Below are 13977 nucleotides of genomic sequence, written 5' to 3'. Positions count from 1 at the left end.
TTATTAAGTAATCACTAAACAAAAAGGAATCCTAAGACTGACAGAGGCCAAAGTGGAGTCCAAAGTGTTAGCAAACAGAGTCATTTGGCACAATGATGGCCCATCAAGGGATGAGTTGGAGCTACTAATGAATACAATCAGCACTGCTACAACACAAAGCGCTGACAGGGCAGCAAAGGCAAAATTGTGGAATTGCCTATTTGCACTGGCTGGCCGAGCCTCACAGCTCCAAACATGAAAGATGGATCTGGCCAGCATTACAAGCATCATTGGTCACAGGACAAACTCAAACTGCATTCTACATGTACCCACTGCCTGTCTATCTGATCAGCGAAAGAACCATGTAAAATATGTACTTTGGTTACAAGGAATTGCAATGTTCACTATGTACCACCAGTTTGCTGGGAGATTGTACTTACATCGGCAAAAAAGATGCCACTGAAACTGCGCACTGTATTTTTGCTTCAATTCTATACTTTCACGTGTCAGTGGCGTTCCTGGGGATGTGTAGTAGCTACATACATGTGTGTACTCCCCCTTTTTGTTTGTATGACTGAACGATTGAATTGAAACCAAATGGGTGCTTAGCCTCTTGAAGTTAGCAAATCCAAGTAAACATCGAATCCCTGGTTCGATACACTCCTTTTCAGCTTATCCAGCGCTCTGTTCTGCAGCTGCCGGATTCTCTCCTTTGATAGGCCATACATGTCTCCAATCACATGAAGGGTTTTGGGCTCACCATCATAGATTCCGAAACGATGCTCGATGATTTCCTTCTCCCTGGTGCTCAGGATCCCCAGGAAGTCACGGACTTGCTGCCTCATCATCATCCTGTCTACGACAAGGTCTGGAGGCTCAATATTTGGGTCTTCTGTGATCTCCTGCATTGTTAAATCTCACTCAGCTCAATTGCATATTCCAGGTTCCAGGACAAGTATTTCTGTATTCATGCAATTAGTTCTACACACAATATTGCACAGAAATTGTTTGAAAGCCATTTCAAGATTGATCACTTCTACCAAGTTTCTGTGGAACCCAATCAAAAGTGTCCGGTTTGAAGTAGTTTTGCAGCTGATTTGGCAAGAATGTCAGCGGAAAGACCGAACGGAGTTAATGGTTTTCATATCCTGGCATCAATTACTATTTAAGAGGCTAACCTGTATTAACATATCAGTGGAATAGGTAGCTAGTGCATTATATTTTAAAGGACAGCTAACACATAAAACCACAATCAACCATTTCTACTGGTAATGTTTTCTTCACTGATCTAGTATGAAAATTAAAGGAAATGGTATTGCAGTAGTACCTGGAACGTGACTCCGTCATCTGGCCAAACTCGATCTTGCAATGATCGTGATTTTCTGGTTTTTGCTTTGAGTTTTGCCAGCTTCTCAATTGTGATACCAGCACGCCTAGCTACATTTTCGTTAGTAGGTTGCTCCCCTTCCAAGATGCACTCCAGCCTTGCTTTCCCAACCTTTTTCAGAAGCGCATAAACACTCTCCTGCAATGGTGGCAGTGGCACAAGAAAACAAGGTCACACCATCACATCAGCAAATTTATAATTTTCAGAGAATAGTTAGCAAGATAATATTGCTAGGATATTATGGTGAATTCAGGTCATACCGGCAACCGAATTAGTCTCGAATGCTTGAAAATAGACTTCTTAATTGCTTGACGTATCCACCAATACGCATATGTCGGGAATCTACATCCTTTGCTTGGATTGAATTTTTCAAAGGTCTTCATCAATCCACAGCACCCGTCCTGGAAGTAAGAGCAGGAAACATTTACAACATGGAATATTTCTCAAACTTTTACAACAGAGAACATAGGCATAGGTTTTAGAGTAATGTAAGAGAGTGAAACCTGAACTAGGTCCTCAATGTCAAGACCATAACCCTGGTATTTCCTAGCTACATGTATCACAAGGCGGAAGTTGGAGCGAGCCATCTTCTCTCTGCAGCGTCTTCCGATGTGAATAGATGACTGCAGATCCTTGCAACTCATTCCTACAGCTTTAGCCCACTCTTCAATTGCCGGCTCACGGCCACACTGCGCTTCTAATCTACGCTGAGCCTCCTCTAATTTCATAAGATTCTGTAGAAGTCATGGTATCTTTGAATTAGCAACCTGACATATCTCATCCGGGCATCACGGACATGATACAAGTTTGTAAGGAGCTCTGGAAGAAGAAAAAAGGACAGGGATATAAGACATGCCTGTACTTCACTGAACAACTGTTTCTCTTCTTTCGCGGTCAAGAACTCCGTCGTCTCAGGGTCTCGTAGGAACAACTTAAAGGGCTCATCTGGATCAAGAACTCTGCCATACTTCTTTGACTTCTCTTTCTTCTTTGTGTCCACGACACCGCACAGAGCATCAGTACTTGACACGACACCGCACAGAGCATCAGTACTTGACGCTCGAGGAGCATCACGTTTCTTGGATCTTCTCTCAAGCAACCGTTTCGATCGAATGAACACTTGCCCTTTGCTCAGCAGCTTCTCATATGAGTGGTTCAAATCCAAACTGGTTGCAAGCACAAAAGGTATGCATTAGAATAAAGAAATTTGCACTTGCACAAGCAAATACTTGACGGGTTAAAAAACAAGCATGACGGGAACAAACCGGTGAAGCAATGTCACATCCAGCTCAGCGGCCGAGGTGCCTGATTCCTCTGGTAAAAATGCCACTTCCTTCAACACAGTCGCTGAGGTTGCACCAAGATCCAAAGTTGCACTTGATTTGATGGACAATGTTGAAGTGCTCACGGAAGTAGAATTGTACTCTTCACTGCCAATGGTGATTCAATTGAGGTCAGAATAACCAGAAAATCAATTAATGCCAGTTAATTTACAATCCATCTCAGAACTAGAAAACCATTTGGAGACAGTCATACCCTAACACCTGCTGATAAATCACTTGGCGTTGCAGGTCTCGCAAATAACTCTCAAACTCACTTTCTGCCCCCTCTTCACCTGTGACTTTCTTCCCTTGGGTATGTTGTTCCAAAGCCTTCGAAGAAACAGACAACATGAAATTAGCACCACCAGTTTTTTTACTGAAGCAAACGCCATTTAACTGAATAATGTCAACTGCAATTCAAGAAACTTGTAGCTATCATGAGCCAATGACCACATGAAGGAAGTGAGTCTGGATGACAAACCATGTCAAGTAGTAACTCCAGCAAGGCCTTTTCGCCCTTCAAGGACACCGAACCGTGAACCTGCTCTTCCGCTACAAGCGAGGGCGAGTAGTGACATGCGGTGGATGCTCGGCCGGTGCTGTCGTGCATCATTGGGACTGCCAAGACAGATCAGATCAATTTCAGGGCCCAACTAGTTACACTTGCCAGAAAAGAAAGAAAGAACGAAAGGCAAGGGTTGTACCTGAGGTGCGCGAGGGGGTCGGAGAGGACGCAGTGCTCCTGAAGTTTGGAGAGGATGTAGGGAAGAGGGGCGACGAGAGGAGGCTCCGGCTGGAATTCATGGGAGCCAAGGCTGGAAGAGAGTAAGGCTGGGGTAGGGAGCTCCAAGCAGCTCAGCACAGTTTGTCTGTCTGGTTCAGTGTCCTCCGCCTATTATCCGTTTTCATCAGAGGTGTTTTGATTGGTGAAGGAGATCTTTGTCCATTCCACCATCAGGGATCACAGATGATCCTTTTTTACTACTGCTACTGCTACTGCTACTCCCTCGAGCTGAGCTGATGGACTCTCGATTGATATGGAAGAGGAGTGGAGGCTGGCAGGTAGCCAGGATAAGGCGGGGAAGCAGCACCATGAATTCTACTGCCAGGTGGGACCCTGCAAAATCACTTGATAATGATTAATCCACTCGACGCCTTAATCAAAATCTGAGCTTAAAAAACTGCGGCGGCGGCTCACCTCCTGAAGGTCTAGCTCCGCCGCTGGCGCCGGGGATGCGTCATCTCGCCGTGCGCCTCGCCCGCGGCGCGGTCCCGCTCGTCCGCACGGCTTCGACGGCGGCGGCGCTCAAGGTGGGCGACGCGCTGCGGTCGCATGGGCCGCGGCGGCGGTTCACGGAGGCGGACGTGGCGGCGTACGCGGCGGTGAGCGGCGACCGCAACCCGGTCCACCTCGACGACGCCTTCGCCCGCGGGGAAGCCGGGTTCCTGCGCGGCCGCGTCGTGCACGGCATGCTCGTCGCCTCCCTCTTCCCGGCCCTCATCGCCTCTCACTTCGTAAGAGCACACCCCTTCCCCTTTCTTCCTTTCTGGCATTTCGCCGAACAGCATGCAGGCGTGTGAGCATGACGAGATCTGCATCTGAATCTGATACCTGCTCTGCTCTGCCGCGAATGGGAAATGCAGCCTGGAGCCGTGTACGCGAGGCAGTCCCTCAGGTTCGCGGCGCCGGTGCACGTCGGCGACGAGGTGGTCGCGGAGGTGCAGGCGCTCCAAATCAAGGCCACCGGCGCAAGGCACATGTACTGCTTACTACCCTGTCGCCATGACATCTCCTCTTCTTTCTTTCTAGCACTAGCATTGCCATCGGCCTCCTCCACAAAGATTACATATTTAAGTTCTACCGATCGCCATCGATTTTGTTCTTGCTGCTAACTGGCAATGTCTGTTTCCTGCAGCGTCAAGTTCGCTACCAAGTGCTTCACGGATGCTGGTGATGGAGAAACTCTCGCGATCGACGGCGAAGCCATGGCTTTTCTGCCCACGCTGCAGGTCAGCCCGGAGGATGATTAGCTAATGGTATCATCATTTTGACATGTTCTGGAGGATCTCCTGCAAACGCTTCTTCTTGCTTTTTACTGTTTATACTGTTCCTGCTTGCTTAAAGGGTTCATGCACTATCAAATGATGATTAGTGCCTATAGAGTGAGTGATCCACAACAAAGTTTCTGGATAATAATAATAGTAGCAATACTCTTGGTGTCGCATCATTTTCGTTCAGTTGTAATTACTTGGTTCCTATCACAATTCCAAAATATTCAACCTATGCGTGCACTCTGAGAATGTTTCGGTCAAAACCTGCATTATTTACGAGTTTCTAAACTCTAAACCTCAGCAAACATCATCACCATCGAGCAGCACATCACTACAAGATGTGAGAGCAAAGATGGACATCCTCAACTTTTTACCAAATTTATTGTCGTTCTCAAATTCTCAGCTCAGCTAAATAGTTTCAAGGCAGTATTATGCGGTACCAAAATAAGGAATAAAACAAGGCATTACACACCACAATTCCTTAATAAAAGTACCCACAGTTATCTCTCACCCTTTGGTAAAATGATGGTCACCACACATACTCCTAAATCGCTTGCGCCCTAGAGCCTGGGATAGAACATTATACTCTTACATGCCCTCGGGTACACCGGCAGCTGCAGGAGTCTTCTTCTTTGGCTTGTCCACGACAATGGCCTGGGTAGTCAGGACCATTCCAGCCACCGAAGCAGCGTTTTGCAGCGCACACCTCGTCACCTTCGCGGGGTCAATGACACCAGCTTCGACCAAGTTCTCATGCTTGTCGGTCATCGCGTTGTAGCCAAACTCCCATTCGCTATCCTTGATTTTCTCTACAATCACCTCCCCTTCTACTCCAGCATTTTGTGCTATCAATGCTGCAGGTGCGACTAGAGCCTGCAAATCACCAGAATGTTAGCATTAAGATTAAAAAAATAACAGTCAAATGTATTAGTTACAAGCTTGATTAATTTTGTGACGAAAGCAGCATGTCGAAGTTAAGCTACTAATTATTTTAGGTGAATATCAAATCAATTGTTTCACACTACAAACCAAGGCATTGTCTATCATGCATACACAGTACCAACCGTAAAACTATTTCATTACTTATAATTGCAGTATAGTTGTTTTGTTTGAATAATACCTTCTGAATGATATCAGCACCAAGGCGCTCCTCAGGGTCATCCAACTTCTCCTTGATGGCTGGTACAAATGTTGACAGATGAACATAAGCTGCACCACCTCCAGGTACTATACCTTCCTCTATAGCTGCAAAAGTTGCATTCTTGGCATCCTCTATACGGAGCTTTCGGTCCTCAAGCTCTGTCTCTGTTGCAGCTCCAACCTTTATCACAGCAACTCCACCAGAAAGCTTTGCAATTCTCTCTGCCAACTTCTCAGAATCATACACAGAGTCTGTCTGAGAAAGCTCTCTCTTCAGCTGTGCAATTCTTGCCTGAATCTCATCTTTGGTGGCAACATCTGCTATAATGGTTGTGGATGACTGGGAGATTGTCACTTTCCGGGCTATGCCGAGCTGCTCCACTGTTGTCTTCTCAACCAGTAAGCCGAGATCTTTGGCCTGAAACTCAGCACCTGAAACAACAGACATGGAAAGATGAATATGATCAGCGTATTAGGAGACATCATAAAGTAAAACAAGTGGATTTTTTAAAGTTTTGATTTCTGAAAGTTGAAAGGACACGTAATTTGCTTTTGGTTCTACCGCTTACCACAAGTTCAATCGATACAAAAAAAACAGTGATATTTTCCTATTGCTTGCTAGAGAAACATATTAGTCATTGTATACAGCTGTAGCAAGATGATAACAGTAATACTACATGCCACATTTTAACGTAGGTTAATAAACAAGAGAGGAGAAATGATGTAGCGATTGGCAAGAAAACCTTGGACCAAGAGAGAGCTTTTGGTTTACAAGGATGAACATGATGAGAATAGAAATCAAAGTCTGATTAGTGCAGCAGAAAGTAGTTTCACCTGTAACAATGGCAATATCCTGAAGAAGAGCCTTGCGCCTTTCACCAAAACCAGGAGCTTTAATTGCAGCTACATTCAGAATTCCTCTAAGCTTGTTGACCACTAGAGTTGCTAAAGCCTCACCAGATACGTCCTCTGCGATTATGAGAAGTGGTGCTCTTAACTGTGTTGTTTGCTCCAATAAAGGAAGGATTTCTTTTATTGAGGAGATCTTCTGATCAGTGACAAGAATGCGAGCATTTTCAAACTCAACAACTGACTTCTCAGGATTTGTGACAAACTGAGGAGAGATATATCCTCTATCAATCTGTGCAAATACGTGAAACAAGTTACAGCTTTAGGATGATTTATTCAATGACAAAATGGAATAAGCAAGAGAGAAGTCCTCGCTAGGCTGCTTACTTCCATTCCTTCTTCAACTTCAACAGTAGTCTCAAACGACGAGGATGACTCGATCGAGAGAACACCATCAGGACCAACCTTTTCAATAGCCTCCGCAATCATGGTCCCAACAAAGTCATCATTTCCAGCAGATATAGCAGCAATAGCTGAAATAGAAGAGCAAAGTGCTTTACAAGATATTCCTTACTTGTACGGAGAGCAAGCGATCAGAATTACTTTAATGAAAGCATAAAAAATCCTCCTTGTAAAGCCTCTACCTTTAATATCTCCACTGCCCTTCACAGGCCTCGACTTCTTCTCAAGTTCCTCCACTAGACTCAGCACAGTCTTATCTATGCCCTTCTTAATAGATACTGGATTTGCTCCTGAGGTAACACTCAACAGTCCCAATTTTATGATCTCACGAGCCAAGACAGATGCGGTTGTGGTCCCATCACCCGCCGAGTCATTTGTCTTGCTAGCAACCTTTCATTTGACAGATAAAAAAATATGTATGGTAAGGAGTCGTGTGACGAATTAATTATCTCCATCCAGAAACCATTTATGGTTCTGGTTCGTGCCCAATAAGATACATTAATTAGCTTACTTCACGAATTAGAGCGGCACCAGCATTCTCCATGGGATCAGCCAGCTCAATAGCCCGAGCGATCGTAACTCCATCATTAACCACCTTGGGGCTCCCAAACTCATCCAAGACGACATTCCTTCCTACAAAACCAAGCAATGAGAGGAGAGATCAGAAGAACCAGCCTTTGAGAAACTGGCCAGAAATTTGCAAAGAAAGGCGCAATATAAGGACAAGTCAGAACCAAAGAAGTCAGAAGATAACTTAACATCAGTAGGTTTGTGGATAGGCCAAACATATACAAATTGTGGCAATTTGGGATCGCTACAATTCACCTTATAAATCTTCCAATCCGTACATAAACCTTGAGGAATGGAAGCAACTGACACTAAACATGCTGCCATAACTCAGATTCAGGTGACATGGTGCTGCATACATCTTATGGTGGACTAGTAGTAATCGTTAATACTGCCAAGTTCCGCATGGAAACAGACTCATCAAACGCTACTACAGTAACAAATCGACAGTGACTTGGGATCACAAAGAGACAAGGGGGTAGGAGATCCACGCACCTCTGGGGCCGAGGGTGACGCCGACGGCGGCGGCGAGCTTCTCGACGCCGGCCTGGAGGGCGGACCTGGACGCCTGGTCGAAGGCGATGTCCTTGGCGGAGGCGCGCACCGCCGAGTGCCCGCGACGCCGGGCGGTGCCGGGAAGCCTGGCCGCCGACGGCCTGCTGCTGGTCGTTCTCCTGTCCCTCTGCCGCCGACCAAACGGATAAGAGTTAGCTTTATTAAGCAAAGAACAAAAGGTGACCGGCGGCGAAGAAGAGTGGGGATTGGCGTACCTGGAGCGCGGAGGAGCCCGGGAGGAGGGAGGTGCCGGTGGTGGGGATGGTGGCCATGGCGTCTGGTGGGTCTACTAGGGTTTTGGGAGGCGGCTGCGACGAGGAGGAAGGAAGGTTGGGAGGGAGAAAGAAGGGTTCTTTGTCGAGGGTTGTGAAGAAGATTCCGGAACGTTGCAGCGGATCGCTACCAACCTACTCCCCGGTTAATGTGTACGCCGTGCCGTGCAGGCCAAAAAACCAGCTTGATGCAAACTCGGGCCGGCCGGCCGATTCAGCAGAAACAAATTAACACCTCACTCTCTGCTCTGCTAAACAAATGAACACCAGGAAGGCAAAAGATACGACCACAATTGCAATACCAAATGATAAACGACCATTGAAACATATATAGAGCAAATATGGCAACTTCAGCAGAAACGACCGTGCAACACCAGGTGTTTGGTATGGTTTGAATCACATTTGTAGCAGCTTTGCCACCTTTTTTTTCTCTAATTGACTCGCTTGTGGCAACTTTTTGTTAGCCAACTTACATCGAGTTGCTTAGTTTAGATGTGACAAAGTTAACTGTACATTGTACACTTGATACGTACGGCATCAGAAAGCTACAATGAAGAAGGCAGAAAGGACTCACCAACATCTCAACAACTTCTGATATGTAATTAAAATATTCCGCTACATTAGGCAGGCGAAATGCATGCATTACACCTACAACATAACAGAATCAGTTGAAACAATCTACCCTGCTATTTTTCCTAATGACCAGCAATGTATATATGCTAGTACTATATGTATGTACAAAACCAGCTGCTGCCAGTTCCAAAGCCTATATAATTGCCCTCAAGCTTCTCGGATCCCTCTCGCAGTCACATAACCGAACAAAACGACCGTTGATTGGTCGAGCTGCCATCAGGACAAAAGAACAAATCAAATTTTCTATTTCTTTGATCCTCACGGTTTTACTATGAGTCTACAGCTAGAAGTGCCACCACCTCTTCTTCTTGTTCTCCGCTACCGGCAACTCTGCAGCAGATCATGATCATTGATCAGCATGTGAGATACACTAATTAATTGCGCAAAGGAAATAAAAATTATTAATGATAGACCCCATTGCATATACCTCCTTCTGGATATATGGAGTTGTAGTGCACCTCGGCCCAAAAACTCAAACATATAACTGGAGTCCAGAAAGAAACGAAAAACATGAACTTCAGTTATCCAAAATAAATAGATATAGTATGATCATCTGCCAATAATAGTCCGAGCAATAGAAATCCACCAATCAATAGACCGAGCAATGGAAATGACGATCAGGCAAATACACATCACCTCTGTTTGATTTCTGAATAACAGGAAGGATTTCAATGTAGCATGTATCTCTGAATGATGTTAGGATGAAAATCTTTACGCCGTACTGCAACAATTAATATATACGCTTTAGCATCATAGAATTCTAAATAGTAGAAATAGCAGTTCAATTCCAGACAAAGAATGGTATTTTCTTTAGATCTGCTTCTCGAACAATTAAACATAAATGAACTAAAATTCGCACTGGTGAAAATAGAGGAGCTTTTTAGTTCATTTACTACGTAAATTGGACAAAAGTGTGTATGGCAAACAGATAAAGGGTGAGAAAGAATCATTCTTACCAAGTCTGCAGCAGCCTGCAGTGTAACATGGTCACCCCACTCTCCGCTCCTGGTTGGTTCAGTTAGGATAACAAAGTGAGATTATGTATCTTTACACTATAATTTCAGCATTTGCTGACAAACAGTAGAAAAGGAGCAAGTACTGACTTTGGCATCTTCTTAAGATATTCTCTGTAATCCATAGGGACATATCCAGCATATATCTCAGGATGGGATTCAAGCTGTGAAACAGATAGGAATGCAGAGTTTATACATTAATATGAGAACATATAAGCCCGAAAAGGAAAAAAATTATCTACTTAATACACGAGAGACAGCCTTTGATGCTGTTGGATTTGATTTAACTAATTTGGTAGTATTGGTGATTTCATTTTATTTAATGACCATAAATTACATGGTGATACTGGGCTACTGGAGGCATTGGAAAATGATTTTGACAAGGCTAACCTGCTTCACCACTTCTTGCCGCACAAATCTATGGTGGTCAGGAGTACGGTAAAATTGATCAGACAATGCCCGAAACTGTTTAAAAGGAAGATCCAGAAAGAGATAAGTACTTGCGGATTAGGTTCGTGCTGACATCAAGCATGATATTCTGGAAAAGTATAACAGAAAACTGGATACAGTAAATAGACCTGACAATTTCCATCCCCTGTAACTTTGAGCTCAACCAAGCCATAAAGCACCAACCTAAATAAGATATCATTTTGGATTAGAATGAGTTATCGGAAAGAATACCATGGATTAGTACATCAAACCCTATGTATAGATTTCTGAGATAGAGGAAATATCTACTCATATGCTTAGCAATTCACTACAGAATCCCTCCACCGTTGCGCCAAGGAGCTTCGACCAGGCACTAGGTTCTGCTGATTATCCTCTGGCGCATCTGGGACTCTAGAAATGCAAAAGTGTTCCAAAACCAAACCCTCCATCCCTATTCAGTCAATTGTGATATTATTTCCGACTTAACATTATGGACAAATCGCTTCCGGAAAGTGACAAATCCGGTAGCCGCCAAACTCCTGGCGGAACTACCTGTCCGCATGTACTTCGGACTCATAGCATGTCCGAAACACTCTCGGACTCAGCATGATCTACAGGTTGTACTGATCAAGTATAGTTCTAAAAATTACTTAATATGGTTTGGCGACAAGAGAAATGTACTGCAGGGTTATTTACCTGTCAAGGAGTCTTTGGTGATCTGAAAAGGCTTCATCAACAGAAGGAATCTCCCCATTTGTTTTAGGAACATGCTGCAGCAGCAAAAGGAGCAAGTAACAGAATTCAGTACTACAACAAACACGAGCAAACCAATGAAAATTCGTCAAAGAATGTGTGCTTCTTGATCATCAATCTTCAGTGACTTACAGGGACAGGAACCATGTCATTCAATCTTTTCCCGACTTCGCCATCGAGAGCAGAGAAGTCATCGACAAGCTCTATCGAGCACCCTCGGCCGTCACGTGCATTGTTATAATTATCTCCAGGGCTTGAACACGAACTAAAGGGTTCCCTGTCCTCTGCTTCTTCGTAAGGAGGAGCTGTACCGGCAATTTATGCAAAGAAGAGTCAGGGAGAGAAGGGAACTCAAATCTATCTGATCTGAAAGGCAGGCAGCAACGGCTTTGGATACCTGAGGGTACGGTTTCTGGGCGGAACCACTGCTGCGCGAGGACGGTGGCATGCTGCTCGCCGTGGTCGGCGGCGGCGCCGCGGGACGACGACGCCTCGGCCAGGGCGAGCTCCGCGAGCTCCTCCTGGAGCGCGTACGCGATGACCTCGTCGTTGGCGACCGCGTCGTCCCTGTGGGCGGCGACGCGCTCGACTTTGATCTCGGCAGGGCCACTGCTGCTGCTACCAGGAGCCCCAACCCCATCGCCGGCGTCGAGAAGGACGTGGTGCGGGTTCGGGTAGGCGGCGTAATCGGTGGTGGCGGTCTGAGGGTGGTGCGCGCAGTAGGGAGAAGCGCCGCCGCCGCCGCCCTGGAGGAGGTGGTGGAGGCCCCAGCGGACGATGTCCGGATCTTGCTGCTCCCGCACGACCATCGCCGCCGGCGGAGAGGAACTCCCTGACGGCTGCTGCAGGCAAAAGAAACAGCGATTACATGGGGAATCATTCGTTCAACGATGGTTCCTAGAGCGAAATCGAAGGCGAACCGAGGCACGCGGCGGATTCGAACCGGGAAGAATAACGGAAAGCTTGGCAAGATTGAAAGCGGCGAAGACGATGGAGAAGGGGATTGATTGAGGAACCGTTCTTGCTTGCTTGGCGACGAAGCCAGGGATATCTGAGACGATGATCCAATTTGGCAGGGCAGGCGCCGCTTCTCCTTCTCCTCTGAATCGAAACGAACCGAATTGGATTGATAGATGCACTAAATTCCGAGGGAATTTGGGAACGGGAAACGAAAAACGGCTGTTTTTAGCTTTGTGGATTTGGGAAGGCGAATCGCACGAGGAAAACCAGAATGCATTGCCGTGCGCTGTTAGGAGGCGTGTGGGTCCCGCAAGTCAGCCAGTTGCTTGGATAATGCTAACCCCCATTGCTAAGTTTTTTTTTTATATTGGTTGTTTGGAGATGGAGCCGACTTTCTTGAGCCGGTCGCCAGGCTTAATTTGTTTGTCCTTCCCGATTTTGCTATGCTTTGCTCGCAAGATCCCTTTGGATTAAGCAAATGCTTGTTTTCAGGTCAAATGTGTTTGTTGGCCGCTCGAGACAGCCACACTAAAAGGACTCCTTCCCCTTTTGGATACGTAGCTGCCAGAAAGTTGTGTGTTTTTTTTCTCATAGAAAGACACAACTTGTTCGAAGAGTAAAATGCATCCGAAATCCTAATTTTTTCACAAAGGTCTCAAGTTTGTCGTGATTGAGGAGGAGACCTTCGCTCCTGCTGTCATTGTTGGCGCCGTCGCGGAGTAGCGGATGGCACAGGGAAGAGGAGGACAATGAGGTGGGGCTCACGGGGGAGAAGAAATGAAGGGGCAGGGGTTATTTGCAAAAAAAAATGCACGTTGACACCTGACGAGTAGGCCTAAATAGCCACGTAGACAGCATGCACGTGCCAGAGCCACCATAGGACCTGAGATGAATCACTTATGAAACAATTGGGGCTAAAATGTGCAGTTTAAAAGATTTAGGACTAACTTGAAACATTTGCGAAACAATTAGGACCTCTGATGTATTTTACTTTGTTCGAATTAAATGTGTGTCGTGTCTCGACAATACTGACATTTTCCGAATGAAGAAATATACTGACTAAACGGTACGGTACGTGACTGTGTGATGTTAAGGAAAGAAAAGAAAAACCGATGATACGATTTCTTGGGCAATGTCATGGGCCATCAATACGCCAACCTTTAAGCTAGGATAGCACTGTACTCCAGTTTTCTGCTTGTTGCGCTATATATGAGGAATGTTCTGCTGGGCCGGCCTGTATTATTAGGGCGCTGAGACCATCCTCCTGGGCTGGGCATGAATGGGCTGACAAGTGTTACAGACTTTAAAAAAAACTGGAGTTCATTTTCTCCTTCTTGGTTGAAAATATAGAGTTTTTTTTTTCTTTGAGTGCCTTAATGTGTGCCTACCCATGAAGATGATGGAGGGAGTACAATAGTACCGTATCAAAATAAAAGCACTAGTACTACACACAGAGTACACACACAATTTGCTAAATAAATGGACACACACAAAAATCAACTTTGAAGTCCACAGATTAATTGCTGAAATATATAGTATGAGATTTTTCAGGTAGTTTTTGCCATGCATGAACACGACGTGGTCGATCCTCTGGTTCCCATGCT

General features: G+C 45.5%; 4 protein-coding genes across 10 annotated transcripts; 1 reads left to right on the top strand and 3 right to left on the bottom strand.

Moving 5' to 3' along the window:
* Positions 1-65: 65 nt before the first annotated feature.
* On the bottom strand, positions 66-3723 carry LOC100832494 (RNA polymerase sigma factor sigF, chloroplastic). 2 transcript variants are annotated; one of them, XM_010231343.3, is made up of 10 exons: positions 3393-3723; positions 3170-3306; positions 2903-3018; positions 2632-2796; positions 2420-2532; positions 2223-2389; positions 1870-2100; positions 1627-1767; positions 1307-1504; positions 66-881 (listed from the first exon to the last, which is right to left on the bottom strand). In XM_010231343.3, the coding sequence occupies exons 1-10, from the start codon at positions 3490-3492 to the stop codon at positions 585-587; spliced, it is 1665 nt and encodes a 554-aa protein (XP_010229645.1). In that variant the 5' UTR covers positions 3493-3723; the 3' UTR covers positions 66-584. The 2 variants fall into 2 exon arrangements, with proteins under 2 accessions (XP_010229645.1, XP_003558410.1); XM_003558362.4 differs by having other exon boundaries at positions 2223-2532; positions 3393-3722.
* A 122-nt stretch (positions 3724-3845) lies between these two features.
* LOC100841577 ((R)-specific enoyl-CoA hydratase) lies at positions 3846-6551 on the top strand. Of its 3 annotated transcripts, none has more exons than XR_001405165.2 (5): positions 3847-4203; positions 4333-4448; positions 4605-4725; positions 5878-5964; positions 6055-6551. XR_001405165.2 is itself a non-coding variant. In XM_010231181.3 (5 exons), the coding sequence occupies exons 1-4, from the start codon at positions 3922-3924 to the stop codon at positions 5914-5916; spliced, it is 531 nt and encodes a 176-aa protein (XP_010229483.1). In that variant the 5' UTR covers positions 3851-3921; the 3' UTR covers positions 5917-5964; positions 6055-6551. The 3 variants fall into 3 exon arrangements, 2 of the variants coding, with proteins under 2 accessions (XP_024313579.1, XP_010229483.1); XM_010231181.3 differs by having other exon boundaries at positions 3851-4203; positions 4605-4698; XM_024457811.1 differs by lacking the exon at positions 6055-6551 and having other exon boundaries at positions 3846-4203.
* Positions 5094-8726, bottom strand: LOC100822991 (ruBisCO large subunit-binding protein subunit alpha). The gene is made up of 8 exons (XM_003557997.4): positions 8529-8726; positions 8254-8440; positions 7703-7824; positions 7374-7581; positions 7117-7262; positions 6715-7021; positions 5861-6312; positions 5094-5613 (listed from the first exon to the last, which is right to left on the bottom strand). Exons 1-8 carry the CDS (start codon positions 8583-8585, stop codon positions 5329-5331), a joined length of 1764 nt encoding a protein of 587 aa, XP_003558045.1. The 5' UTR covers positions 8586-8726; the 3' UTR covers positions 5094-5328.
* Positions 8727-9151: 425 nt separating this feature from the next.
* Positions 9152-12725, bottom strand: LOC100841273. 4 transcript variants are annotated; one of them, XM_014896727.2, is made up of 12 exons: positions 12334-12725; positions 11811-12255; positions 11546-11718; positions 11357-11430; positions 10810-10864; positions 10622-10696; positions 10322-10395; positions 10175-10223; positions 9855-9939; positions 9646-9702; positions 9518-9548; positions 9152-9428 (listed from the first exon to the last, which is right to left on the bottom strand). In XM_014896727.2, exons 2-12 carry the CDS (start codon positions 12220-12222, stop codon positions 9392-9394), a joined length of 1122 nt encoding a protein of 373 aa, XP_014752213.1. In that variant the 5' UTR covers positions 12223-12255; positions 12334-12725; the 3' UTR covers positions 9152-9391. The 4 variants fall into 4 exon arrangements, with proteins under 4 accessions (XP_014752213.1, XP_014752212.1, XP_014752214.1 ...); XM_014896726.2 differs by having other exon boundaries at positions 11811-12252; XM_014896728.2 differs by having other exon boundaries at positions 11811-12252; positions 12357-12725.
* Positions 12726-13977: the final 1252 nt, after the last annotated feature.

The sequence above is a fragment of the Brachypodium distachyon genome, chromosome 1 (genome assembly GCF_000005505.3).
Source record: "Brachypodium distachyon strain Bd21 chromosome 1, Brachypodium_distachyon_v3.0, whole genome shotgun sequence".
Lineage (NCBI taxonomy): Eukaryota > Viridiplantae > Streptophyta > Magnoliopsida > Poales > Poaceae > Brachypodium > Brachypodium distachyon.
Note: the sequence above shows the minus strand (reverse complement) of the source record. Positions and strands in the feature narration are given on the sequence as shown.

Excerpts from the sequence above, each read along its gene's own strand:
- LOC100822991 (XM_003557997.4), bottom strand. The coding sequence starts at position 8,585 with ATGGCCACCATCCCCACCACCGGCACCTCCCTCCTCCCGGGCTCCTCC. Across the intron at positions 8,441-8,528 it reads CGGGCTCCTCCGCGCTCCAG|AGGGACAGGAGAACGACCAG; the intron begins GTACGCCAATCC and ends GGTCGGCGGCAG. Across the intron at positions 7,022-7,116 it reads AAGTTGAAGAAGGAATGGAA|ATTGATAGAGGATATATCTC; the intron begins GTAAGCAGCCTA and ends GTATTTGCACAG.
- LOC100841577 (XM_010231181.3), top strand. The coding sequence starts at position 3,922 with ATGCGTCATCTCGCCGTGCGCCTCGCCCGCGGCGCGGTCCCGCTCGTC. Across the intron at positions 4,204-4,332 it reads CCCTCATCGCCTCTCACTTC|CCTGGAGCCGTGTACGCGAG; the intron begins GTAAGAGCACAC and ends TGGGAAATGCAG. Across the intron at positions 4,449-4,604 it reads GCCACCGGCGCAAGGCACAT|CGTCAAGTTCGCTACCAAGT; the intron begins GTACTGCTTACT and ends TGTTTCCTGCAG.
- LOC100841273 (XM_014896727.2), bottom strand. The coding sequence starts at position 12,222 with ATGGTCGTGCGGGAGCAGCAAGATCCGGACATCGTCCGCTGGGGCCTC. Across the intron at positions 11,719-11,810 it reads CCCAGAAACCGTACCCTCAG|CTCCTCCTTACGAAGAAGCA; the intron begins GTATCCAAAGCC and ends TTGCCGGTACAG. Across the intron at positions 9,940-10,174 it reads TGCAGGCTGCTGCAGACTTG|TACGGCGTAAAGATTTTCAT; the intron begins GTAAGAATGATT and ends TAATTGTTGCAG.
- LOC100832494 (XM_003558362.4), bottom strand. The coding sequence starts at position 3,492 with ATGAATTCCAGCCGGAGCCTCCTCTCGTCGCCCCTCTTCCCTACATCC. Across the intron at positions 2,533-2,631 it reads GATGTGACATTGCTTCACCG|TTTGGATTTGAACCACTCAT; the intron begins GTTTGTTCCCGT and ends GCTTGCAACCAG. Across the intron at positions 1,768-1,869 it reads ACATTGAGGACCTAGTTCAG|GACGGGTGCTGTGGATTGAT; the intron begins GTTTCACTCTCT and ends TCTTACTTCCAG.